This window comes from Empidonax traillii, unplaced genomic scaffold, assembly GCF_003031625.1.
Source record: "Empidonax traillii isolate 1590-97213 ecotype Southwest subspecies unplaced genomic scaffold, ASM303162v1 scaffold296:size1881848, whole genome shotgun sequence".
Taxonomy (NCBI): domain Eukaryota; kingdom Metazoa; phylum Chordata; class Aves; order Passeriformes; family Tyrannidae; genus Empidonax; species Empidonax traillii.
The window spans coordinates 1,329,890-1,355,868 of NW_020955489.1; the positions used below are offsets into that span (position 1 = coordinate 1,329,890).

The window sequence follows — 25,979 nt, forward strand, 5'->3', positions numbered from 1 at the left end:
AGAATTTTTCTTGACTGTGGAACTAAAATGACAGGAGGAAGTAGGAACAGGATGCATTTTTAGCACGACTCTCCCCTCACCTGGTGAATTGGTGAAGAATAAATTCTCTTCCTCAAGCATACCAGCTAGCACCATCTTGCTATATTGTTCTAGGAGGAAATGCACACTTTCAACAATCTATATATAGAACCCAAATACCCATAAGGCCCAGCTGTCTATAAGTCCATGGAAGAATAATACAGTTAACAGCAACTTTGAAGTACCTTGTCCTTTTGGGTATTTTGGGTACAGATGGGCACATTCACTTTTTAGCAGTGATTCTCTCTCCTTTGTACAGAAATGACTGGAAATATTTCTGTTTAATCCTTTTGCCTTCTGGGACAAGACTATATTATGTTTCAGATCATGACCTGAAAGTATCTAATGCCCTCTGTTTAAGTGCAATAGAGAACATTTTGATTTTCATGGATGTTGAACGCTAGTATGGATTTAGCAGCTCAGTTCTTATTTGTCTTTCAGACCATTAAATCTGACATATGTACTCCATGGGAAGTAGAAATCATTTTTTTCCTCATGGTTATGAAATCATTAGAAAGGCTGAGGTACATCTGTAATGGCTCTCCATTAACATAATTATTGTATTTAATAATAGGCAACTTACATCTTGGATTTTCTTTATGCTATTACTGAGAGAGTTGCTAGTGTTGACCTTTTCAAAGGACTGTGGAGCTTTTGCCTTCCTTCAAATGAAGGCAATTGGAGATGTTCACAGCACCCGCACCATCTGGAGTACACTGCCCAGCAGCACTGAAAAAGAAATGTAGCTATCAGATTTCCTCTTGGCCCATCCCATTTATGTGTTGATGTTTCTCGGGCAAGATTTTTTTCACCTCTGTACTGTAGCAATGCAGAATTGAGACTTATGGCAGAACTGCCGAGTGGGTGACGGGGGTGCAAGCAACTCATGAAGCCAGTCTTGCTCCATAGATGCTACTCAGATGGCAGTCAGACTCATCAGAAAGACTCATTATAATTTCCTAATGTCACATTTCCATCATCCAACAAAACAACTTAATTGAATGCAAACGACATGTGCAAGATGTCTGAGTGTCTGGCATTACCTATTTTTCATATAAATATTTAAATATTATCTTATGGGGTATTGTTTTTCTGTTTTTCTAAGACAGAGCAGCCATCCATCTGCCTCAGCTGTACAAAAGCACCCGTATTTTCTAAAACTGAAGTGTACTCGTATAATTGAAACAAAGTTCTAGATAGTTTCTGAAAAGTGACAGTAAATAACTCCATTTTCATGCTTGGGATATTGAGTTATGCTGTCTCTTCCCAGTGACACAGTCTCGCAGTCTTCAAATTAATCCTGTCTCTACAGACCTGTTGGGCATAGCAAGTTACTGCAGATCTAGCTGCAGACAGCATCCATCTGATTCTGTTCATTCAGAAGAAGCAGAATCCAGCTCTTAAAATCCGCCCTTGGCGGGGCTGAAATTGGCAGTCTGTGTGCATGTATGAAGAGATCATCTGCTTAAGGAAAAGCTGTTTCTCTCTTCTTTGGAGGAGGATGATCTTATAAGAAAAAATGAATGCAGTACATAGCTGAAAGCTGCTGTGCCAGATTAAAGCAGGACAGAATGGGATTGTTGGTTTCCCAAATTTCTCCCTTTTCATACTCCATTCTCCTCCAAATTGGCAGCGTTTTCATGAACACTCATTCCGTTCCCTAACTGTTGGCTAGGAGGCCATTTCTGAGGCTGATGCAGTATCATTCAAGATGAGAGCACTTTTCTTAGAAACACAAGTTGTCATAATCCTATCCTTTTGCCTAAAAGCCAAATACATTCTTATGCCACACTGTTCCCTGCAAAATGGCCACAATGGTTCATTTTTCCTTCCCGGACCTTTTTATGGCCACAGCATAAATGTTACTTTAACAGCAACCTGGTAACTGCCAATATACTTACCTCGCTGTTACATAGATTTTCCACGGAGACATGGGGCATCTTATTCTTGGGAAGAACTCCAGCTTAGCAAGGTAAGACAACATTAATAGCATAGTCTTCCTTGTTTCATTAGGCTTCAACCTCCTCTGATTCATCTCTTGTTTCCTTTTTCCCTTGTGAATTAATGAATCTGTACTTTCCTTTGTTTTTCACTAAATTTTGAAGTGTTAATAGAACTCTCTTTTTGGTGGCAATTTTTTTTTTTTTTTTTAATCCATCATGGCTTTTAGAACTCGTTTTGTTTCTTATTCCTTCTGATTCTGCTATTTCATTCTTGTGCTATTTCTCCATATTCATTCTTGTGCTATTTTTCCATATTCAGCTTTAGTCCTCTGGCTTTTTCACACTTCTTAAATGATTTCTCATCTTAAATATTAGTAAATAGAAATTTTGTTAAGAATTACTTCAAACTAGTATTTTCTTTTGCAACTTTTCATATTCAGAATTATTCATAGTTCATAATTATCCTTCTACACAAGAATAGTCACATAAATGCCTATACTCATTTGGATCTTTTAAATTCTTGTCACTCTGAGTGAAAAGAGTTTTCTCTTCAGTTTTATGTTCATCACCTTTTACTTTCACTGCAGCTGCGGTTGTGTGTCAGTGTAGTATGATATTTCTATTGTGTAATAATACTTTTTGAGCCAACATGTGTATATACCTTAAAAAATATGATTTTGCATCTCAAATTTGCAATTCAGTTCCTGTGGGTCTGTTTCCCATTTCTTAAATGAAAAAAAGTCATAATTTCAAATAGGTTAGTTATACCTGAAATCAGTGATGCCACCAGTACAGTTCTGCTTGTGATGTTCTTGAAGGTACAGGGGTTCAAAACTTTTACCTAAATCAGCATTTTTAGGCATTGCATGACTTTTCTGGGACTGATGTGTAATTCAGGGACTGAAGTATAATGCAGAAGCAGCTTTATCCCTAGTACTTCCAGTTCAGGCACCTTCAGTTAAGATACCTTATTTTGCTCAAGTATTTGTATTTGTACAATAGAATACAGTCAATATTGCCTCAGTAAAATGATATGAGATTGAATAGAGAAGCATTATGGAACCTGTACATAGAGGATCACTTAGACAGGGTCTATATGTTTTTGAAAGGAGATGAATTTTTATTTAGAAAAATAGTTAATACTTTAACTCTTAAGAGTTGTATGTGGCAGTGTGTGCTCTTTGTCATTGATTTCAAAAGGAATTTAATTAATATGATAAGATTTTATGAGAAAAATATTTACTTTGAATATTTTATTGATGACATAATGATATCCCTCTTTCAGTTGTGGACTTTATCCCTATAGATGACCTATCCGGTATAAATACACAAACATTACACTTTTAGGAAAGTTGTGTCTTCACAAGGCAAGATAGCTGATGTCTTTACTTAGATAAGGAAAACAGTCCACATTTAAACCAAGACAGCCACGGATTCAGTCAAAGAGTGCAGTATTGGCTTATTTACCTAGGCTCATTTAGAACTTGATTTGTGAAATGCTAAAGTTGCCCATTTCAAGGGTTAGCAAGTTTACCGCCTACCTATTGGACAATTTTCAGGCATTGTGGCTGACATGAGAACTGATAGCTAGAAGCTAAGAGGTGGAAAACAACAGCTTACTAAAAAGCTGATTCACTGTAAGGCAGTATGTGAGCACTCTTCACTGTATTTCAGCTCTAAGTCAGACGCTTTGCTTAAAATCAACACCAAATCTCACCAGAGAGAGAGAGGCTTTAGGAAGATGTGGAGGACTGATGGTTTTTCATCTCCTCTGAAACAGACTAAGAGCGCTCATGGGATGAAACCAACTGAGCAACTTTGCCATCTGCTTGAGTGTCTCTGTGCACTGGCTTTGAACCTGGACTATGTTTGGATTTGGCCCATTTCCTCAGATACTGGGAATTGAGGCCAGTTACTCCAGCTGAGGAAGTAACTGGATGTCTTTAGCTTAGTATTTTTAGTAACTGTCTGGTGTTAATTGTCTTGTGATGCGAGAAGGGACCGGCTAGTATTTCCCCTTCATCCTTTTTTGGTGGCTTTCCATGCCTTAGGTGTGAGGCAAGTGTCTGAACTTTGTTGAACTTTGTCAGCAGGAAGGTCTTTTATTACCTTCTTCAGAGAAGGGCAATTTGAGCAATTTGCTGTATTTGTTACAATACAATATGTCAACGGGTTTATGTCTTATGGTAGAAATCTAAAAAGGCGTTTGAAACGTTGAATGTTTTCTGTCTTGTATCAGCCAGTATGGAGCAGTAAAATTTTCTCTGATATGTAAGAGAAAATGGTTCTGGGGTTTGTTCCAAGGTTAGATGTATTTTGCTACTTGTTCAAAAGCCTAGATTGCTGTGCACATGTACTGTGTGTTTGTATTTTCATATTCAAAGATTTCATCATAGAAAATTGGAATCAATTCATGGAGTTTTTCATGGAAAATGAGAGAGAGGTAAAGCAATTTTGAGGGGTTAAGAGTGTTACTGAACTCTACTGAAACTAATAATTCCGACTTTTGGTGAAGTATATTCACAACTTCACATTGCAATCAACACAGGAAAAACAGCTACAGATAAATGGACAAAAACGCAGAATAAAGTGAAAAAATATGCCCAAATTATTTCATAAAGCAGATAAACTTATGGAACTAATTATTGGTTTGGTTTGGGTTTTTTTAAACCTAAGATTTATCTACATGATATGAAGATCTTCTGGGCCATCAGAGATGGCAGAAGAGACAGGAAAGACTAAAGAGATACTGAAAAAAAACGTTTTTGGGTTGGAGAGAAAAGGGTAGAGAAAAGAAGGGAAGGAAATAATAAGAACAAAATGAAAATAAATATAAGATTTACTAGCTGTAATAGTTTTTTCAGTTTCTAGAAAATTCAAATTACTACAACTGAGGATTGTGGAGAGACATGATATCAGAATTATGGCTGCATAATCCTAGACTACAAATGAGATTTGCGTTATTTTATCGAAGAAAAGATAATCTGATCTGCCCTAATTCTCAGTGGACAACCCAGCAGAGGAATTCCAAGAAAACCTGTCAATTAGTCTCTAGTTCATAGAGTCAAACTCTTCTCATCCTCTGGATTTATACTCAAAGATTTTCATTAACTGACTCATATTAAGTGAACTCATTTCATACATTCCTAATTATTGTCAGTACCCAAATGCAGGCACACTAGATTTACAGAAAGTTGTAGCAGTTGCTCACCAAAACAAGTTACACAACTTAACAGAAATGAGAAATGAGAACAGGCAATTTGTGTGCTTGTGTAATAACCAAATGATCCAAAATGGCTTAAGTAAAGAGAATTGATCATTTGAAAGCATTTTGATAAATATGCACACCAGACAAATGGTTTTGCCTGTAGAAAAAAAGGACAACCAATCAAAACAGAATTAGAGCAGAATCACATGCTATGTGGAAAATCTCTCATGATAATTTAGGCTTTCAGCTACGGTGTCAGGCTTGCTTTGACCATATGGGATGATTCTTTTAGTTACAAGAGCTTCTTACTTGTGTATAACCTAAAATTCCTGCATCTTGTTTTTCTGTGGGTTTTTGATTTTTGTTGGTTCTTGGGTGGTAGAATGTACATGTGTTTGTTTTCTCAGAGAGACAGAAGGCTGGATCAAAAGATCTGTATCAGCATTGCCTATCAGAACTGTTACTGTAAGGAATTGCTTACAGAGTAGCTGCAATCCTGTACTTAAAATTCACAGGAATAAAAAAATTCTCTGATTTAAAAAAACTCCTTGCACTAGTGATTAGTAGCAAATTGTACATAGCTAAGTCTTGCTGCAAAGCAGATTTTCTCTTAATTTGCATATACATCTTAATCATAGCTATCAGGCTCTTGGTAAGTTTTAAAGTTAATAAAAAAATACTATTGTGTTCTTATTTTGTTTGATCTTTGTCAACTGCAATTCATATTTACAAATTTTAACTGCGAGAAAAAGACTAACAACCAAAGAAGAGCCCCCCTGCTGTTCTAAAATGTTTGCCTGACTTCAGGGTTTTAAGCAAAATATTAACTATTTTTAGTGCTTCTGGTGGAAAGTTGTGAGAGTTAGATACGTGAAACTATTGAAGTGTTATCACAGGGACTCACATATGGTGCTTCTCTCTATTAAGAGGTTCTGTGAAAATCTTAAGAAATGACATCATAGGACTGGCCATGAGCACTATGGTTTACTGCTATCACATATGCTTCTGTTTTTGGAGTCTGGGCCCAGATTACCAACCTGTGAAATTCATGAGGAAAGTTCATTATTGATTGAATAAGGGTGAGAATGAGTTATCTGTAATAGCCTTCAGAAACACGGGTTTTTTCAGATTATTTTTTTTTTTTTTTTTGTCTAGAGGAGTGCATCTGTTGGCCATAAAAGAATTAAGAGAATAAATAGTGTATTGGAAATGAAGCATGCACAATTGTTTGGCTACAAATTTAAGTCCCAGAGGTCTAGCTAAACTTTCTTTTGCTGATCAAGATATTCCTTTGGTTTTGTATGTATATATTTTCAAATGGATCACAGAATTTAAGAGAGAGATAGTTACATTCCTTCTCTTGAACTCTCACTATATCTTCAAATATTTAAAATGATATATCAGAAATTTAAGATTAGGGTTATGACTGCCATATCACCACATTACCTACAATAGTATACTTTGTCTACTTGGTTAGGTGACTGCTGTGACAATTGTATTTTACAAATATTATGACTAACAGAACAGATTGTCCGTGTAAGATTCTTATGTGATATGATTTTCTAGAATATGGAATAACTACAACATGTGATTTTCTTTAAAGGAATTCAATGAAAATGTAAACAGTATGCCTCAAATTAATGACTTCTGAACTTGGCAAATCTGTGTGCAACTGAATGTAGGGAATTACATAAATCAGGATCCTTTTTCAAAATGTGTATCTGAGATATTAATAATACTGCAGCCCATGGGGAAGAAGGAGGGATGGGGAAGACAAGTTTCTAAAAAATGTTACAAAAAATAAAATCAAACTCTAAAGATTATGTTATTCCCTCCTTAAGATCGATAACTCCTCATCAATTTCCTAATCAATAACTATTGATACAGTTGAGAAAAGATGCTTAATAGCCTGTTTTGTGACTGGTTCTTAGGAAACTCATAAATAAGAAAAGAAATTGTAGCAATGCAAATCTTCCTTCTTTAAACAATGGAACAAATTTTATACTTTGAGGCACACCTGACCCTAAAACATCCTGAGGGTCTTTCAGTGGCAATTAGACTCCATGCTGCATATGCATGTTTGATGTGAATGATGTTTAAGAAAGGAAGGAATAATAGGAACATTCATTTTTATGTAATAATTCAGAGTAAAGAAGCTAAGTTTTCTTTAAACCTTCTGGAACATTTCCAGTACAATTACTCAATCTTTAAAGAGAATCAGGTAATTTTGGTTCAGGTTTGTAAGCACTTCCTTACCAGTTCAATCATCTGCCCTTTGTAAAGCAATATGAAAATTTAGGGCATGATATAAATGTCATGTATCATAATTAGCATCTTACTAGTTTACTTTTTTTTTTTTTGTGCATTCAGTGTTTTGGACAGGAAATACGGAGACAGAACATATGTGTACTTTGGAAGAGAATATGTTATGACGAAATGACTTGTTCAGAAGACTCCGTAAAGACACCAATAAAGGAAATGCTTTATCTTAGAACAAAAGCATGGTGACTTCTGCATATTACATCACCAAATGAGGAACCCACAAGCAAGACATAATTTTTACTGTAAGTATCACTACTAAAGACGAATACTTTACTTAGTTAAGCTTTACACGTTTTAATCAGTTGGTGGTCTAGAATGTAGAATTAGATTAATTGATGCAGAATTAAATTGGAGATAATGCCTCAGTGACATACATATCCCTTCTAAATAAGGGTGTCATTTTAGTTAATGGCCTTTTTTTTGAAATGTTGATTTCGTAGTAAGGTCTTTTTAGACACAACACTCGTGTAGTTATTGAAGATTTGCAATATCTGCAGGATATAATTTGAAAATTAGGTCAGTTGTTCAATATGTTATTACTGAGAATGCACAAATATCACTTATATACTGTGAATATTTATTTACATATAACAATGTGATTATTAATTTGGAGCTTGGAAATTTAGAAACTGTTGAATAGAATGATCTGTGTTCAAAAACTGCCACCTAAAACAATGTTTTCACTTGAATACATTAGTATAAATAGTCCCAATCACTGTTAGATATTGGAAGTCTTTGTGTTTTTATTTGAGAATTTTCAGCACGTATGTAAGTTTTGACTGGAAAGTTCTCTAAGGCCCTGATAAAATCTCAGTCAAAATCTTAGGAAGAAAAAATTGGTGCTTCAGTGCTTAGATCACATGAAAGAGGAAAATCTCTTAGCAGATCTCTATTAGACAAGGGACAGGATTTATACTGTAGGTTTCTAAATTAGAGATGAGTCTTTTAAGCTACCAGGAAAAGGAGCTGGGTTCAGAATATTTCCCTTGCTTTTGTGTTGGTCCTTTTTTTTCCATCCAGAAAAAATTTAGACAATATCTGCTTCCTTGCAATGTGATGTATGAGCTTTTTTTTTTGTAAGGAGGAATTTTCTCCTCCTGCTTGCTTGTCTGTAGTCCTCACAGAGCATAAGGGTAAACATAATCATGAGTAATAGTGTTGGATTGGCCACAAACAATTTACTGCCTTCATAATGGAACCTTTACTGCTATGTAACAGAACTTTATTCTCTGATGCAGTTCCGTTGTTTGCAGAGGTTTGTCTCTCCTTTGAATCACTGTCCACTGTTCAACATTTATTCAAGTGAACTAGAATTTGTCTTTGTTTTAGATACTTCATCATGCTGAAATGATGCTTTCCAAAACATGCTGCTGATTGAAGGACCACTTTTCCTTGAATTAATTGAATCCTTTGTCTTACACTACTTTTACTGCTTTAAGATGTGTACAATAGATGAGGATCTTCAGTCTGAAATTACGGATTAGGAAGCCCCAGCCTACTGGTTATTTCTCTTTGTTTTCCTTTCTTTCATTCTCTGCTCCCTCAGACTCATCAGTGATTACACACTTTTCACTGGAATTAATTTAACACTGCATTCTGAAGCAATGTCAGACTCTTTAGATAACTTGCCAACTATTAGCATTACAGCTGAAGAATGAGTAGTTTTGCATCTTTAAGAAGCTGATGAACTCAATTATCTATTTTTAAATACTAAAACCAAACACCACCATCACTACCACCAAGTTACTTTCTATCAGTTTTTATCCCATGATTCTAAAGAGTGTGGAAAACAGCTGAGGTAAGTTATACTGAGGTACCAGGATTGCTGTAGTACCAAAGTGCAGCTGTTGCATAGCCTGCAGCACCACTACAAAATGATGACAAATGAAGAACACATTTGCAAAGTTTGAAGGAGACCTCAGGCAGGGAGAATATAATTACCTAGCTAGAATTTTAGTAATGCTCCAGTACCACCTTTGAAGGAAGGTGTTGCTCACTGTTAGTAGGGTGCCAGGTAGGAATTGTATTTAGATTATTTACAACATAAAATAACCTACAGTGCAGTCATAATTTAGAATGATAGAATACTAAAGCAAAAAACTCAGCTGTGCCAGTAATTTTGAACACAGTAATGAAGCACAGTGGAATAGAGCCATCATGCTATATTATGCAATCTGCGTTTTATAAAATGTGCGAATGTAAATTCAGCTATTGCTGTCTATCAGGGGAAATTGCACCAACTTAATATTTAAAAACAAATAGTTTTTTTTGAAAGTAAAAGGAAAGAAGTAGTAACTCTACTAGTCCACGAAAAAGAATTGTCATATAGGACCTTGGATTAGTAGAACATAAACCTATTTGTGGCACTAAATCTGAAGAGTACACCAGAGTACATCTCAAAATAGAGTTGCTGCACCATATATTGGAGGAATGTAGGGGTAAATATTAGCCATAAGGTAATATTTAATAACCAAAAAACCCTTCTCATATGAAAACCAAAGCATAATGCTAACAAGCTAATAAGATATGATGGGATTTGCTTTGAAAGTTGTGTGTAATGAACATTCAATATGTACATCTTTAGGTTTATTGATGCTATTTTGGTATTTGCATGACAGGTGTTGGTAGAAAAGCCAAAATCTAAAATGAGAAAGGTGAGCTAAGAATAGAAATAAGGAATAATAGTAAACAGTCTAACAGCACAAACAATAGCACAAATCCCCTTTCTCCAAGGATGCTGGAGAAGCTGAGGTGAAAGTCTTTCAAGAGAATGGAAAGAAAATATTTCTAGTATTTCTAAATGCCTTAGAAATAGGTATGATGTTTGAAAGTGGAGGGGAAAGAGCAGATGGCTGTCCCAGAACTGGAGTTCATTGTTGGACTAACTGTTCACCTTCCAAATATTTTTGGAACATCCTTGGTGAGAATTCTACTGTGTTCAAGATCTTGAATTTGAGCATGTACCAAGTGCAGGAACAAGGGAAAGCTGAAAACTGGCTGGGAGAAGATAATGCATCAAGGTTTGAAAATGATAGAGCAAAAAACCAGAGAAATTAATGTCTAATCCATGTCATGTATAAAGGAAAAAAGTTACTGACAAGGTGCATTTGAGAATTTGAGAGGCATCATGATGAGATTGGGTAGACTTTTCACACTTTTGTTTTAATGTGATCAACATAGAAAAAATATATGGTAGTTGAATTTTCTTGTAGGTATAACCACTTCACATCTAAATTAATCTATAATTAAAAGAGAGGATTTACTTCCTACAACCACTTTTGGAAGAGAAGGGAACCACTCTATGCTGGCAGCCATTTTCATATAACATTCAGCATGGTATAATGCTGAGATCTTCAGTATGATGTGGTAAGCCACAAAATAACATGAAGACAAATACCTTTTTGGCTTCCTTCCACTGTTTTATTTATTACATCCTTTTTTATTTTTGACTGGTGGAGAGGAAAAAAATACATGATTTAAAGTAGTCATGACCACTTTTCAGCAGTTTCATGTTTTGAGACAATACTTGAAACATTATGGTAAATGTATAACTTTGTCCATCCATGATTTTTTGAGTTACTCAAAGAGAGCTCATCTTTGTAAGGGGAGGTCAGAGTGGGTTGGGAAAGAGATACTGTTATTCATGCAGTGTTTCCTGTAAAGATAAAATGCAGGTTCACAATGAGATGTAATATACCATAGTCCAGGATTCCACAGTATAACTTTGCTGTTTTGTTTTTTGTTTTATTTTTTTTTTTTACCTCCTCGCTCACATCTCCAGGAGTATAGGCCAGGATCTAAGAATTTCTTTCCCTTCCTAACTGTTCTGCCTGCTCACTTTGAGTAATAGAACCCACTAAGCTTGGGCAGAATCTGGTTCCTGTCAATACAAACAATCCAAAACGTTTGGGCAAAGTTGCCCATTGTGATTTTTCGGAATAAGCACTGCGTAAAAATTGCCCGTGACTTTTGAGTTTTGGCCTCCTGAAGCATTGTTGTAATACCACTCCCCTAAATCAAAATCACTAGTAACAAACGCAGAACATCAACTTACCTTCAGTGTTCAGCTTCAGCTCTAGCGCTTTGGAAGGGGATGGAGTTCAGCTATTTTGGTCACCACTTATTCTTTACTAGCACTTAGTGGAGGAAGCAGATGCTCCACTGTCTGTAAATGGCATTAACTGTGATAGACAAAACACTGCCCTGCAGAAGTCTAAGGATACAGTGTCAAAACAAGGGTTCTAGTGGTGGCACCAAGGTGTTACAACCCATTAGTAGGGGCATGATGTTAATTGTAAATTCTCATCAGGCTGAACAAAGACACTGGACCACATGTCAGGGAACTGTTGTGCTTTACTGTACAGCCACCACAACTCCAGCAACCAGCCTACTGTTTAGATTCAAAATATCTTGGCTGACAAGACCTTAAATTCTACAATAGACTTTGACAGGTAAAGGTGGTTAACAAGTCCTTAGATTTTGTAGAGTACACTTCAATAAGTCCTCAAGTCCCACAATAAACTTCTCACAGATTCTGGCTCACAAGGCACAACACAATTCCACAAGCTCCCCACTCCTTCATCAAACTTCAGTACGATAGCTGTATTCTGCCCTGGGAATACAGGGAGGAGGGAAATCAAGACAAAAAAGGGAGACAGAGAACAGAATATCAGCAGTCCTTAGATCCTGTGTTGGTCCTACCACATGGGTGGTCCAGAGCTGGGTTTGCAGGACAGAGAAAGAGAAAGAGGAAAAAGGGGGAAAGGGGGCCCAATCCACTTCCTTTTAGACTCAACCTGGGACACGCCTCTTATGTAAAGCAGATTTTTCACGTCTTTCACGTCTGCACAGCCAGCCCTTTGAGCCCTCCTCCAGGCAGTGAGTCAAAGGGAGAGAGACTAAGGTTGAATCACAAGTTAAGCAGGCTCAGAACAGCGCTGCATCACCTCTGTGGGACCCTCTCCCCTGATCACACCTTTCCTGGCATAACGGTCAGAATTTTTGAGCCAAAACATTCGTATTTCTGGTTCTTTGCACAAGGTGAGTGGCCAAGAGCCAGCAGTGACAAGGCTGGGACACTTAGTGCTCATTCTGTATGGTCTGGGGAAGAAGAGAAAATAATTGAGTATTAATGCAGGCAAACTAATTTGTGTTGCCAGAAAGAGGGTGCCTGGTGATAGAGCTTCCTGCAGCGAGCTTTTTAACTCTTGCCTCTATCAAACTACTCCAAACTGACCTCTGTACAGCCCTGCGGCTTTCCATCCCTGTATATACTTCAAAGAATTAAAGTACTTTTTGTGCTTAGAGTAGAGCAACCCCACCTCAGTAAAATAAGAGAAAATTGAGGCAGAATGAGGTCTGGGTTTTTACTTTAATCATTTTTGCTGAAATGATAATAATTTACAGAGCAACATTAACAGGAAGGTTTTTTTCTTTACTAAACTTTAGTGAAATCAACCCTCCAATAGGAAAATTATCTTTTAATTCTTGAAATAAATCAATTGCACTGCAGGGACACTGCAATCTAATGTTTTTTAATTTATTTTTAAAAAAAGACTCATGTTCTGTGTTATGAAAGAGTGAAAAAAATTTTAATAATTGTTGTCTAAAATATTCTTTAAGACACATTCTGCCAGAATCTGAACTCTCAGAACTATAAGGACAGGCTGTTCTTAGGCATAAAAGCAAAATTCCTTTGCCAGTCCATAATGTTTTAATCAGAAATCCGTTTTAATGGCTACATTTAGTTCAGAAAAAATGCAAAATTAAAAACAAGACTCAGGATGCATGAACCTACATGAAACAGCAAAACCATTAAATAGCCAACTAGTGAGCTTGAAGCATCAAATTTTGCACACTTCTAGTTAAAAAAAAAATAAAATAATTGAAAGAGAATATGTTTTTAAAAAGAAAAAGAACCTAACTTCTTTGCTCCATAATGTCTAAAATGCTTTACCTAATGTCTGAGTTAAATGAAAGACATTTTTACCCCTATCTAGCATGCATAATAAATACCAAACTCGATGGAGTACCTCTTTTTTCCTTAAATTTAAGCTAAAACTGCAGAGCTTCATTATTTTCCTGGAAGAATAGTCCTTTTGTACAGACAATTTGGCATGTGGCCAGGGGCTGCAAAGTAGCACTTTTAGGCAGCTTTTGAGTTTTAAGTGTGGAGTCACATCTTTGATTCTGGCTTATGAGACGGATTTGCAAACAAGTAACAATGACAAAAGTCTACCTTGAAGTTTGCTTCCAGCAGGCAAGAAACTGTGTTCTAGAAACGTGCTGTCTATGTAGGGCTTTGTTTAAGTATGAGGCCACTGTGCTGGTGACACTTCCAGTGCCAGAAAGAATGAACAGCAAAGGTGAGTCCCTGTAAGGCTGGTTCATATGCTCTGCTTGTTTTGGGTAAAAATTGGGATATTTTAAATACACTGTTTTGATGTTAAACAAATGATTTAATGCATTTATAAGATCCATAAACCTCACTTTTCATCTGAATGAGAAGACTTCTCATAAATATGTTAAAAATTGAGTATCAAGAAGAATCAACAGTTGTTTTCATTGCTACAGGTTATTTGTCTTGGAATCAATAGCCAAAAGAATTGTGATCCCTGGGAATTAAATATATGTTAGTACAATGGTAGTCATCAAAAATGACAGGTTTGATTTTTGGGTCTAATTAAAGGCTATTAGTATCATCTGGAGTGTCCTTATTCAGAGGATTTTCTGTGAGATCAGTAGATTCCATATCACTTGTTTAAACATTAACATGACTTCTATTACATGAAGAATGTCTGTTGCTGGTTCCACTTAACAAACCCCCCCACTACTTCTTTTTAATTTGGAGGTGGCATATAAAAACAATTTCAAAGCCCCAAATATAACCTAACATCTCTTTACATCTTGATTAGGTTTTTGTCTTAGTCTTGGACTCTTCACCGATTAAAACAGTCAGTTATTTAAGAGCTTGGTGTCAAAAATAGGAAACTGTTTTATTTACTTTGAGATCAGAATTTAGATTATAATAAGATATTTTTAATGATGATATTGGTGAGAAAAGAAGCTCAGAAAAGAATTAACATTTTTTCTGCTAAATGAATTAGTAGTTTTGGTGGTGGTTGTACTGAAACAATGTATTTGACACAGACAGATCAGCTGGAAAGCAACTTAGGGAGCTCAAAACCTCACTTTTTCCTGTTACCTGAGAAGTATAGAAGTCTCCATATATAAAATCAGTGGAATTCTATAATAACATAACAGTTCATAATTGATTGACAAGTAGAAGATACTCTGCCAATCCTATGTTCTAAGACAAAATAGCTTGCTTATTTCTGTATTTAACATGGAGCAAGCCTTGCACCAAAGCTGAAAAAAATACTTTCATTTCTTATGTTTGTAATAAAAATATTAAATGTAGATTATTTAAGACAAAAATTACTTTGGCTTATTCTCTCCCTCACAGATTTGGAGTAATAGATGCTGTATCATGTTATAAGATGAATGTTTATTAATACTAGAAAAAAAAGTTTCTTAATAGTCATTTGAATAATGGAGGGTTGCTTGCTGAACTGCTTATTTGAAAACTCATTGAGCTGCACAGTAATCACAGAATCTCCAGTTTTATTATCTTTTTTGTCACTGAGAAATGCTTGCTGTTTTGTTGTTCTGTTTTCATTTCCATCATGTTCCAAACCAGAAATGTATCACTGTCTAAAAAATACGTTGGTAGGAAATAGACAAAGGCTGGTCAAAGGTCAAATCCCTTGCAAACTGGTGAAACACATAATTTAAATTTACATAGAAAGCACATTAGGTGACCAGAGATAAACAATGTGTGGGTTGTAGCATAATTTATAAAATAAAGAATGTTGTCATTAAGGCTGCCTGGGACTGTAGCAGCCATGAATAAGGCAAAATTTGCATTGACTTGCCTTTAGATGTGTGCTGTGTTCTTGTTAGGTTGAGGTAAGGGCATTTGTTTGGATTTTCTCTGCTGTGTGTAATACCTCTTTCACTTGTTCCCACTCTTGACAAAAACACGTGTACAAAACAAAAGCTCCTCACTGGGAGACACACCTACATAATGATTTTATCTTGCTAATATTCCCCCAAATAGATCTTTCAATTTTCCCACCTACCATTTGCTTTGTATTTGCTCACAAAACAGCTGATTGTATTGTGAGCACGTACCTACATACAGGAAAGCGAATAGAATGGTAAAGCAAGTGCTGGCACCATGCTATATTTTCTCAGACTTGTAACTTGACCTCTAAAAGGACTCTAAAGAGTCTGCTACAGGATCCCTTCAAAGTCTTGTTCTGCCCCCATGCCTTGGTTGACAAGGATAGCTTCAGAGGTGTCATCACCAGACTGGAAGTGGCAGGAGGGATGCAGGGACTGTAACACAAGTTGGTTGATCTTTGTCACATGGAAGACAGGAGCTCAGATCATATCCCCAACTACAAACCTATGGCTTGAGGCTCTGCAGCCTCCATAGCTCTGAAAACCCCTTTTTTGGAGTGCTTTCATGGTGTAAGTCAGTGAGGCCATGCCAGCTGTTGGTTCTGCCAGCACTCATAGAGCAGAAGAGATCTACCTTCAGCCCCAGAATTCCTCTCACCTGGACAAGATAGAACCTTGAACACATGGTTACACATTTGAATGAGATTGTATCTGGCTATTACAATACCAGTGCTGCCCGAACTGCTTCTGGCTAACTCTCCAGTAGAAAGGCAGGAAGGTCATCTGTAGTGTGCACATTACTGGCTGAGTCAAGTCTAATTTGCAGATTGAGGAAGGTGATTCTGACTCTTTACTCCACTCTTGTGAGTCTCCACCTGGAGTACTGCATCCAGCTCTGGGGCCCTCAACACAAGAAGGACATTGGCTTATTGCAGCAAGTCCAGAGGAGGCCATCAAGTTGATTAGGGGGATGGAGCACCTCTCCTATGAGTAAAGGCTAAGAGAATTGGGATTTTTCAGTCTGGAAAAGAGAAGGTTTTGGAATCACCTAATTGTGGCCTTCCAGTACCTGAAGGGAAACTACAAGGAAGATGGAGAGAGGCTTTTTACAAGGGCATGTAGTGACAGGACAAGGGAGAATGGCTTCAAACTGAAAGAGAGTAGGTTTAGATTAGATATTAGGAAGAAATTCTTTACTGTGGGGATGGTGAGACACTGAAACAGGCTGCCCAGAGAAGTGGTGGATGCCTTATTCCTGGTGTTTGAGGCCAGGCTGAATGGAACTCTGAGCAACCTGGTCTAGTGGAAGTGTCCCTGCCCATGGCAGGATAGTTGGATCTTTAAGATCCCTTCCAACCCATGCCATTCTATGATTCTATGAAATACTTAAATGATATCTACTCCTAATTCATCTAGGAAAGGGTTTCTAAACTTTTCTTGAGACCTTTTGTAGAATGCTGTGGTGCTTCAGATAAGAAGACTACTTTCAAATATTATTGTAAATATTGTAAGGAATTTTGAAGGCCATTGGTCAAGAAGAGTATAAAAAACACAGTTGCATAAATATTCTGGTCTGGGACTGGAATGTAAAGATGTATATACAGAAATAACATGATGAACAATGATAGGTATGATCCTACTTTTGCTTTAATTGGGAAAACCCTTGTAAAGAATAAACTGTAGGAGACTGAAAGTAAAATCCTATTAATGTATGAGTCATTGCTGCTTGGGTTTGATGACCTCTGGAATGTAATTTCCTATAAACAGAACAATTGCAAGAAAATGGCAGAGAAGGGCCTCTCTGAGGAGCTCTGCTGATGTAGCTCAGCCCTACTGTAATCTGTATTTCAGATTATGACCTGTCAGCAAACAGAAAGGCAAGGCACGCAGGAGGTGCTGCATGCTACTGTTTTCCCTTGTTCTTTGTGTGTGCTGCTTGGAGTTGAGTCGTTTTTGAGACTGTGGCAATTGCTACTTAATGGGACAGCTATGGCTTAACGATGGCTCTGTGAGATACTGAGAAATGGCCAGCTCTTCGCCACTGCAATAAACGTCAACCTAAAGTGTATGACACAAAAGTGAAGTTAAATGCAAACCTCAATTGAAATCAATACTGAAACTCAGTGAAACCTGTGTTTCGCTGCAGATATTTAACCAGACAGTTTATGTTTATTGTTGCCTGGGCACTGCAAATGAACTGCGTTGCTATTTGCCTGTACTGCAGTTGTTCTGGGAATCTCTTATTTAGCTCCTAGAGCTGCTGCTTGGTTCTCTTGCTATATAAATTCAACCTGATATTAAAAAATCCAAAAGAAGTTGATCTATAACTTGTACTTTTTTATCAAGAGTAATAAAAGAATAATTTAATGAACAAGGAATTGGTAGCAATTGTATACTTCTGGTGTTCTTAAAAAAATATACAACATATATAAAAACTGCATCTCAAAAGCCTATCCTTCATGTGGATAAGAAGTAAAATCCTTGGAGAAAAGAAACTAATATGTTACTGATCTTGCAAAATACACATTTCTTGTAATTTTCATGCTTCATTTCATTAATCTTGTCTTCATACAGACCGTAAGGAGGCTGGGATACTTATATTCAAGAATCTATTTCAGGTTTCTATTCATCTGAGATAAGTATCCAGTAGAAGGAGACATCACCATGAAAACTCACCTACTCAGCTGGACTGCTATTGTGTGGTAAAAAGAGGGCACACAGATAGGAATGAAGTTTTGTATAGAAGTTTTCTGTAAGTTACAGATGCTGTTGTTTCCATAGAAGACTACACCTGTGCAAGGAAGAGAACAACATCTTCACAAGTGCAAAGCCATGGAGTAGGCTGGCTTAAAAGATCAAATTTAAATGGTGGATATAAAATATCTTTCAGTAGAGTTTTAATGATAGGAAAGAAAAATACTTCTATATCCAGGGAACACACTTATCAAGAGGCTTTGCCAAAGTGTTTGGAATTCCTAGTAAACCATAAAAACCCTACCAGAAATCCTTTTTAGCTGTGAGTGGAGAACAGCTTCTTTACAAAAACCTCAAGTATATTTAAGGACTAGAGAGACAGGACTGTAAAGGAACAGTTATAGCAGAGCTGTGGATGCCTCCAGCTGTCTGACTTGAGAGTGTGCTGTAAAGTAGTCTTTGTGACAGATCTCTAGGTGAAAAATCAGCAGCTCTTAAGCAGAGGATCGTTCCTTGCACAGGTTGGCAGTCCTCAGAGTTAAAAACAGGGGAAAGTCTACTGTCTTCCCTACTCAACTCCCAGATGTCCCTTCAAAATACTCCAGCTAGGTAGGCATTTGTCTGACAACCTCTCTTTTGGCTTCTCAAAAATATATTCATTGCTCCATGGGGCACTGTGCACTTTTAATTTTAAGCTAACATTTAAATGTGCATCATAGCTCTGTTTCCCATAAACTATGGGAAAAATGATGGGATGGGAACTTTGCTTTTACTGAGTTTATTCAACATTGCAGAGTGCCTTACCCATGCACAGTTTTTCTACACAGATGTACTGTGTACTATGTACATGTACCCTTAACTATGGTACTATGTACTATGGGTTTTTATATACATCTTTGCAGAGATAGCATATAGGGATGTAATGGCCAGTCTTCGCGAACGAAGAACCGAGGAAGGTCTTTACACCTTCCAGCCTGCGCATTGGATTTTTTAGGTGAGACACAGTGTGCGCGGAACTGAGCCCACCCTTTAATCCTGAGGTTCATCTGCTGGGGCCAAGCGAGCTTGGACGGTGGCAGCGAGGTCCTCAGGACGTAGATGGATTGCCTTACAGGGCTAACAAGCTCCATCTGCCTGGGGAGTGGCCCCGACCGGGAATCGAACCCGGGTCTCGGCGGTGACAGCACTGCATCCTTATATAGGGATGTATGGCACTCATGAAAGACTGATGCCCTCATCTTGGTTGATGGCAAACAGAACAAGACAGCAGAAATGCACATCTGCCTTAGAGGGGACAAGGCTGTATTTCTATTCTTTGCTACCATGAGTTGGAGATGGTGAGATATTGTTTTAAGGTGTATTAAAATGTCTTTGATGACTGAAACCAGTTCTTCAAGAAAAAAAATTTGCTCACAGGAAAGCACCAGTCGAACTGAAACTTCCCATGGGAACCCGCATTTCAGCTCCACATGAACATAGTAGTGCAACTACTTGATACTACCAGGCTAGTTAAGGTGCTGGATCAAGCAGATTAATAGTATCTCTTGACTATTCATATTCCAGGTGAAGGTTCTGACCTGCAGTTTAATTGCTTTTGTGGGATGTGTGAGGATCTTTTAATTCTTAACAACAACAACAAAATATTATTTAAAAAATTTTATTCTCACAATATGTGGAAGAGAGCATTAACATGTGTGGGAAATCCATCTTCTGACTACCTGACTACCTGTGCAGTCAGTGCACGCTCTTCCGTCTTAGTTTAGCTTCATCAGTTGCCTTCTTTTTTATTTCCTCCTCATCAACATATAAGACATATCAGACTCTGATGCCCTTTGATGAAACTAGGAAAAGGTATTTATCCAAAGGAAGATGAAAAACTCATAACAGCAGAGAAAATGGAGACAGAAAAATCCTGAAAAGAAAACATTTAGATAACCAAACAATTCCCAGTCAGCCCATGCCTGTTCTTTTGCTGCATTTTCTTGGCTCTATCCACAAACATATATTTTGTTCCCTGTGACTGCCTCAGAAAGGGTTGTCCTCCAATTCACTGTGACATTTTTTTCTATTTCGCATGGGAACAAGCACAGCCTCTTCTGCTATTTCCAAACACATAGTATAAACAGTAGTATATTGTAGGGGAAAGTAACCTTGCTAACATAGGCAAATATCAGAGAAGAATGTGAGGATTAAATTAGAAAGGGTAAAAAAGGGTTAGTAATATGAAGAAGTAGAAAAATCAGAAGAAGGATGTTCCACTTCTTTTTAAATCTGTCTTTAAATTATTTACTTGGCACGTTGACAGCTCACAATTTAAATTTTTTCATTCATCTTAATATTTAATCACAGTTTTTAATTATACTAGTAACTTGGGGCTAGTTCTTAACTCAGCAATAGCTTCATCTTCTATTAATAAATGGCACATATCCTTGGCTGTGACACTTACTTGCTGTGAGTGTTTTGGCTTTGGTAGAACATGCAGTCCAGGACACCATTATTGCATCTTAAGTCTCAAATCTTTTTAGTTATCATTACAGTGTTTCACCCTGATGATGATAACTTAGCATAAAAATGTTTGATCTTCACTGTGGTTCTTAATGCTACTCTTGCTAAAATTACAGGAGACCAGAGAACAAGTACTTAAAAAAAAAAATCCTATTACAAAAGACATTTTTCCACATAATTTTTCTTCTCCTTGGTCTGGAGAAGAGACAGTCTAGTACCTGAAAACTGTGGGTTGGAGGAATGTTATATCTCCGTGTGTGGCTGACAGGGATTGGGATGAAGTCCTTGGGTTGCTTTTTTTTTACTTTTTGAGCTGCACACCAAGTGAACTCCCTTGGTGGGGTTATAGTGCTCATGTGGCAGTGGACTGCATTGGTTTGGAGGCTGCTGGGGACTATGAGCCAACGGGTATGAATTTGTCTGGGATGCAGAGGCCATCCAACCCAAATCCACAAGGGAACAGTAAAAGATGTGGGACTTGCTGAGCTATCTACTCTCCCCACAGCTCTCTGAAACCTATGTGGCTCTATGTAAAGACTAGAGAATGTGGTTTATGGGTTCAGGAGAGTTGACCATCTTTCCACTGAGACTCAGACCGAACTCCTGTTTTTGCAGGCACCATGTCAGATAAATCTTTTTTATAAACTGGCCACCCTCTATTTTACAATGTTAAGTTTTTGTTCTCATCCTCCTTATTGGAAGATTGCTGCAGAAGTTAGCTCTTGTGCTTTTTTGTGACTTCCAGCCAAAATTTATTCGCAGAACGGTTCTGGTTTTGTTGCCAGCATGGTTCCTTAGCTCAAAAAAGACTCTTTGATTGATCTACACACAGCAATCAGATGTCTTCTCAGCCTTCATTTTGCCAGACAAAGTGAGCTGAGCTCTTCCCGTTTCCTCAAACATAATTCATCCAGAAGTCTTTACTGTTCCTCTTTTGATTAATTTTTGCGTATCACCAGTGACTAGAACTACGTGTACTTTTCCCACTGACAGTTTACCAGGGCTCGTGATCTGGCATGCAGCACTCTGATAGCACTTGCTGGCCAAACCCCACTTCCTCTGTATTGTTGATACTAGCAAAAATAATCAGTTTAAACAAAATGATGGGTTTAACAGGACTTCTAATAAATTTGGTTTAAACACAGTGGAGGGGTGGAGCTTATTATATTCATATTGTGGTAACACAGGATCGGGAACCAGCGTGCAGGGGCCTACAAGGGTAGTGCTATTCATAGGTGCGTCTGAAAGGATCAGCACTGCAAATGTGTGATGTTTGGTGGCTTTCTGCTCAGGGGCCTGTCGATTTTGTGTTCCATTCATAATGTGCTGACTTTCCCCCTTCACTTACTGGAGATTTACTGCTCATAAGAATTTCTTTCTTGTCACCTGTAGCCACAAAGCTTATCTTAGACTCAGGTTGAAGCAAGAGCTTAAGCATAATTGGATCCTGAATAGTCTTAGGCAGAAGTATAACATTTCCTGTGTGATATATTGCTTTGAACTAGAACAGATCAACATCAAGAGGGAGAAGCATCAGCTACCGTCTCTCACAAGCTTTGCTGTTACATACCCCCAATATATATTTGTTAGTTTATCTGTTAACCATTGGAAAGATTCATCATGGTTACAAAATCCAACCCAGGCACTTGCATTAATTACCACTAAGAGCACTCTCTGGTATCTGAAAAAGAAACAGGAAAAGAAACACGCATTCAGCCTCAGAATGCATGCAAAAGGAAATGTGGAGGATGAAGGACCTGGAATAGCAAACAGCTAAGGACTACAGCTCTTGTATCTGGGGTTCTCACAAAATGCATCAGGCAGAAGGATTGAAGGAGTATTTTGTCCCTTCAAAAAAAAAAAAAAGGTTCTAAAAAGAAAGGAGGGGAAGAGCTAGCTATTCTTTCTCTTTTTTTTTTTTTTTTTTTTCCACTAACTTCGGGCCAGGGACGTTATTTAATAACCCACAATTAAAGACAAGCAGTCTAATTACCAGTTTGTACTAAAAAAAAAAAAAAAAGTTGCACTCCTTGTAAGAATGAAATTATAAGAGGATTAATTGCAACTGAAAGACCCAAAAGAGAAATTTATTTAATATTGTAAAAAAAAGACCATGATTTTTGCTGTTTATGGGATCCTAATTTTGAGATCAGACTGCAGTAGAGAGACCAAAACTGAGAGAGAAACATCATATGAGATTCTGAGTTACATTTAGAAACAGCTGGGTCAGTGGGCCAGGCTGGAGAACACTTTTGTATGAGAATGCAAGTTTTAGAAAGAAAAGATGTGATGTTACAGTAGAATGGACTGAGAAACAAGTCTCAGAAAAAAAATGACAAAATAAAAAAACCTTCAGCAATTCAGTTCTCACATGGAGTGAATTTACAAGAAGTAATGTGAAATGACTGGCCTTTGATAGAGTACTACTATTTTATCAAGAAACAAAGTTACCTGTGGAAAGCTGTAGCTAAAAGGAAATTAAGTATAAGTATTCTGCACAGTGGTTTTTCTGTGGAAATTGCTCAAATAGAGCAATTTCAAATGACTGAAACACATCCTTGAACATGAATGGTATTGTTGCTTATAAATTGGATATTGATACCCAGGTCAATATGAAACCTTAAATCAATTTGAACACAAACAAAGAAGCCCAGATTGTGCAGTGAGAGAGTCAGTGCCATAATAGCTGTATACAAATGAAGTGTAATTGCAAAACAGTCTCTTGAAAACACAGAGTTTTACTTATTGTTGAGGGAGACAGAAGCTGGAATTGCATGTGGTACTTCTCAGAGAGAATGTATAAGCTAGGAGGCCTGAAGCACTTGGAGATAGAAAGAGAAACAGAGTAAAAAATTTCAAACTAATTAAGATATAGACAGCAATGGAAAAATCAAGAGGGAAATTTCACCAAAAAAATTAATTACAATAGTTATTACAGTTGTAAAAGATCACTGAGGAAAACATAGAACAAAAATCACAAGTATTTGAACACGTGCACGATGAAAGAAACTTTCTATCCATGATCATGACATCCATTATATGTTTTGGAGATTTTAGAAACAAGTGTCCATTACAAAGGGAAAAAATTGCCCAGTTCTCTCAGCACGCATTTACAACACAAAGAGCTAAACCACAACCTGTTAAAAATTTACTGTCCACAGGGAACTCCTTATATAATGTTCTCAAGTCACTGTTTTTCTAGATCCCTTTGATAAAAATGGACATAACAGCCCTTTTTCACCTCAAAGAATTAATGAAATAATGAGCACTTCACAATGTATAACATATATATGCTATTGTAATGAGGCCAGTATGCACATCTTACCTGGCTAAACTTGGTAGTCTGCACTAGAGAGAAAATTTGTGCTAAGAACTAAAGGAATAAGTCACTTTGAATAATTGGCATGCCCTACATTCTGAATTAACATGTGACTGTGTTTTGTCTTGTTTCATACACCGATTTTGAACATAATGGGTAAGTGGTTTCCCTTGTAGTCCCACTTTATATAAACTCAAGGTGTATACACCTTTTTCCAAGTATGCTTTTTTTTTTAGTGTTTGTCTTTTGTGCTTTCCTGCAGCTAATGCTTTCTGAGAGCTGTGCTCTGCTGAACACCCATGGAAGCTTCTTAAGTGGGTAGGCTACTTCTGTGTCATGGTTTGTGGGAGTCCTTCCCACTTCCCTGGGCTCAGAAGCAGATGAAGGCTGTCACTACTGTACTGGGGCTGGACCCAGGTGCGCATCAATCCCTTGTCCTTTCACCTCTAAGACCCAGCTCCCATGCCAAGTAAAACTTAAGCCCAGAGCCTGTGCATGAGCCATGGCATGTTGTAGCTGGGCGTTGGTCTGAACGCTCTGTGGAGCAGGACCCTGGGGCGTGCCAAGGCTTGCATGGGAACTTGAATATAGACACAGCCAGAGATAATGTGAGAACTGAATGCTGTAACTTTTTAGGCTTCCTTTGAAGTCGATGGGAATTTGCCTGAATATGGTATACATGAAAGTATTCCATTTTGGCCTGTTAGGACACAGGTGCCAGTAGAAAATACTCTATTGCTGAAATCATAAGCAGCTAGCTAAATATTTGGGGCTTAAGAATGCTCCACCCAATGGCTTGTTGGTTAAAGCATTCACAAGGAGGTAAAAGATGTAGCCTAGATCTCTTCTGCTGTTTCCTGAGTGGATATCTCAACTACTGACTTGCAACAAGTGCTGCCTTTGTTCTCTCCCATTCCTCCCTCTCTTCCTACTTCTACTCCATCCTTGTCAAGTACTTTAAAAAGCCCACCAAAACAACATCTGGAATCTAAAGTGTGGACAGTTCCTCCCTTGAGAGATTTAAATCCTAGAACGCATCAGGGTTTAGCACTCTTCCTTTTCTTAGTGTTGCTCAGTGCCTAGCTGATAGCGGTTCCAGGGAGACCACTATGAGTTCCTCTTCTCCCTCTCATGAGTGACTGACTTGCCCCATACAGGGAACTCAGACTCTAACATTTATCTGCGTCTGCTGTGCTTGGTCTTGTTTATCTCACAAGAGATAATGACCAAAGCTTGGTTGACTTTATTTAACAATGCAAATAAAATGTATTGCATCAATACACAATAACTGATGAGATGTGAATCTAGACTGGAAGGACACCCTTGGCCTCCCATATTGGAAGCAGCTGGACCATGTAATTCCTTTCACAAGCTGGTGACCCTCCAGTCTCCAGCTTGACATTATATGTTCTGTGGCATCAAGCAAATATGGGTCTAAGGAACATAAAGTCACAGACTTTGCTACTGCAGCATCTGGTATGTCAGTATGTCTGTAGTGAGCAGCCTGAGGAACACTTATGGTGACATAGGGAGTCCCAGGCTGCAGACCAGGAAGTCACACATTTCCATGTCAGTAATCTGTTCAGCTAGGTGATAGTTCTATCTTTTTTTTACATTACAGGACTGTATAAACAAGTTCATTAAACTACTCATATTTATTCATTATTATAAGCTCCCTATGATACACTAATATTTTTAATACTAATCTATATATTTTTATATTACAGTAATGATTAGAGCTTATAACTTGGGTGTAAATACAGTATATGTAGAAAATACAGATGCCTTGTACGTGCAAGTAGTGTATTGAAGTATGCATTTCTGTTAGTTCATCAGTACTTATTACATACAGCTTTAATATTATTTACTTAAGAGAAACATGGCTGGGTGTGACACTTTAAATTTGTGTTTTTCCATATATAGTTTGCTGTTAAATATTCTACAC

General features: G+C 37.5%; 1 protein-coding gene across 1 annotated transcript in view; it reads left to right on the forward strand.

Moving 5' to 3' along the window:
- The first annotated feature begins 6,817 nt into the window (after positions 1-6,817).
- KCNK2 (potassium two pore domain channel subfamily K member 2) overlaps positions 6,818-25,979 on the forward strand; it is a 106,919-nt gene continuing 87,757 nt past the window's right edge. Inside the window, exons 1-2 of the mRNA XM_027890773.1 lie at positions 6,818-6,907; positions 7,600-7,793. Coding sequence (XP_027746574.1) covers positions 7,760-7,793 — 34 coding nt within the window. The 5' untranslated portion in view covers positions 6,818-6,907; positions 7,600-7,759. The remainder of the gene's footprint in view (positions 6,908-7,599; positions 7,794-25,979) is intronic.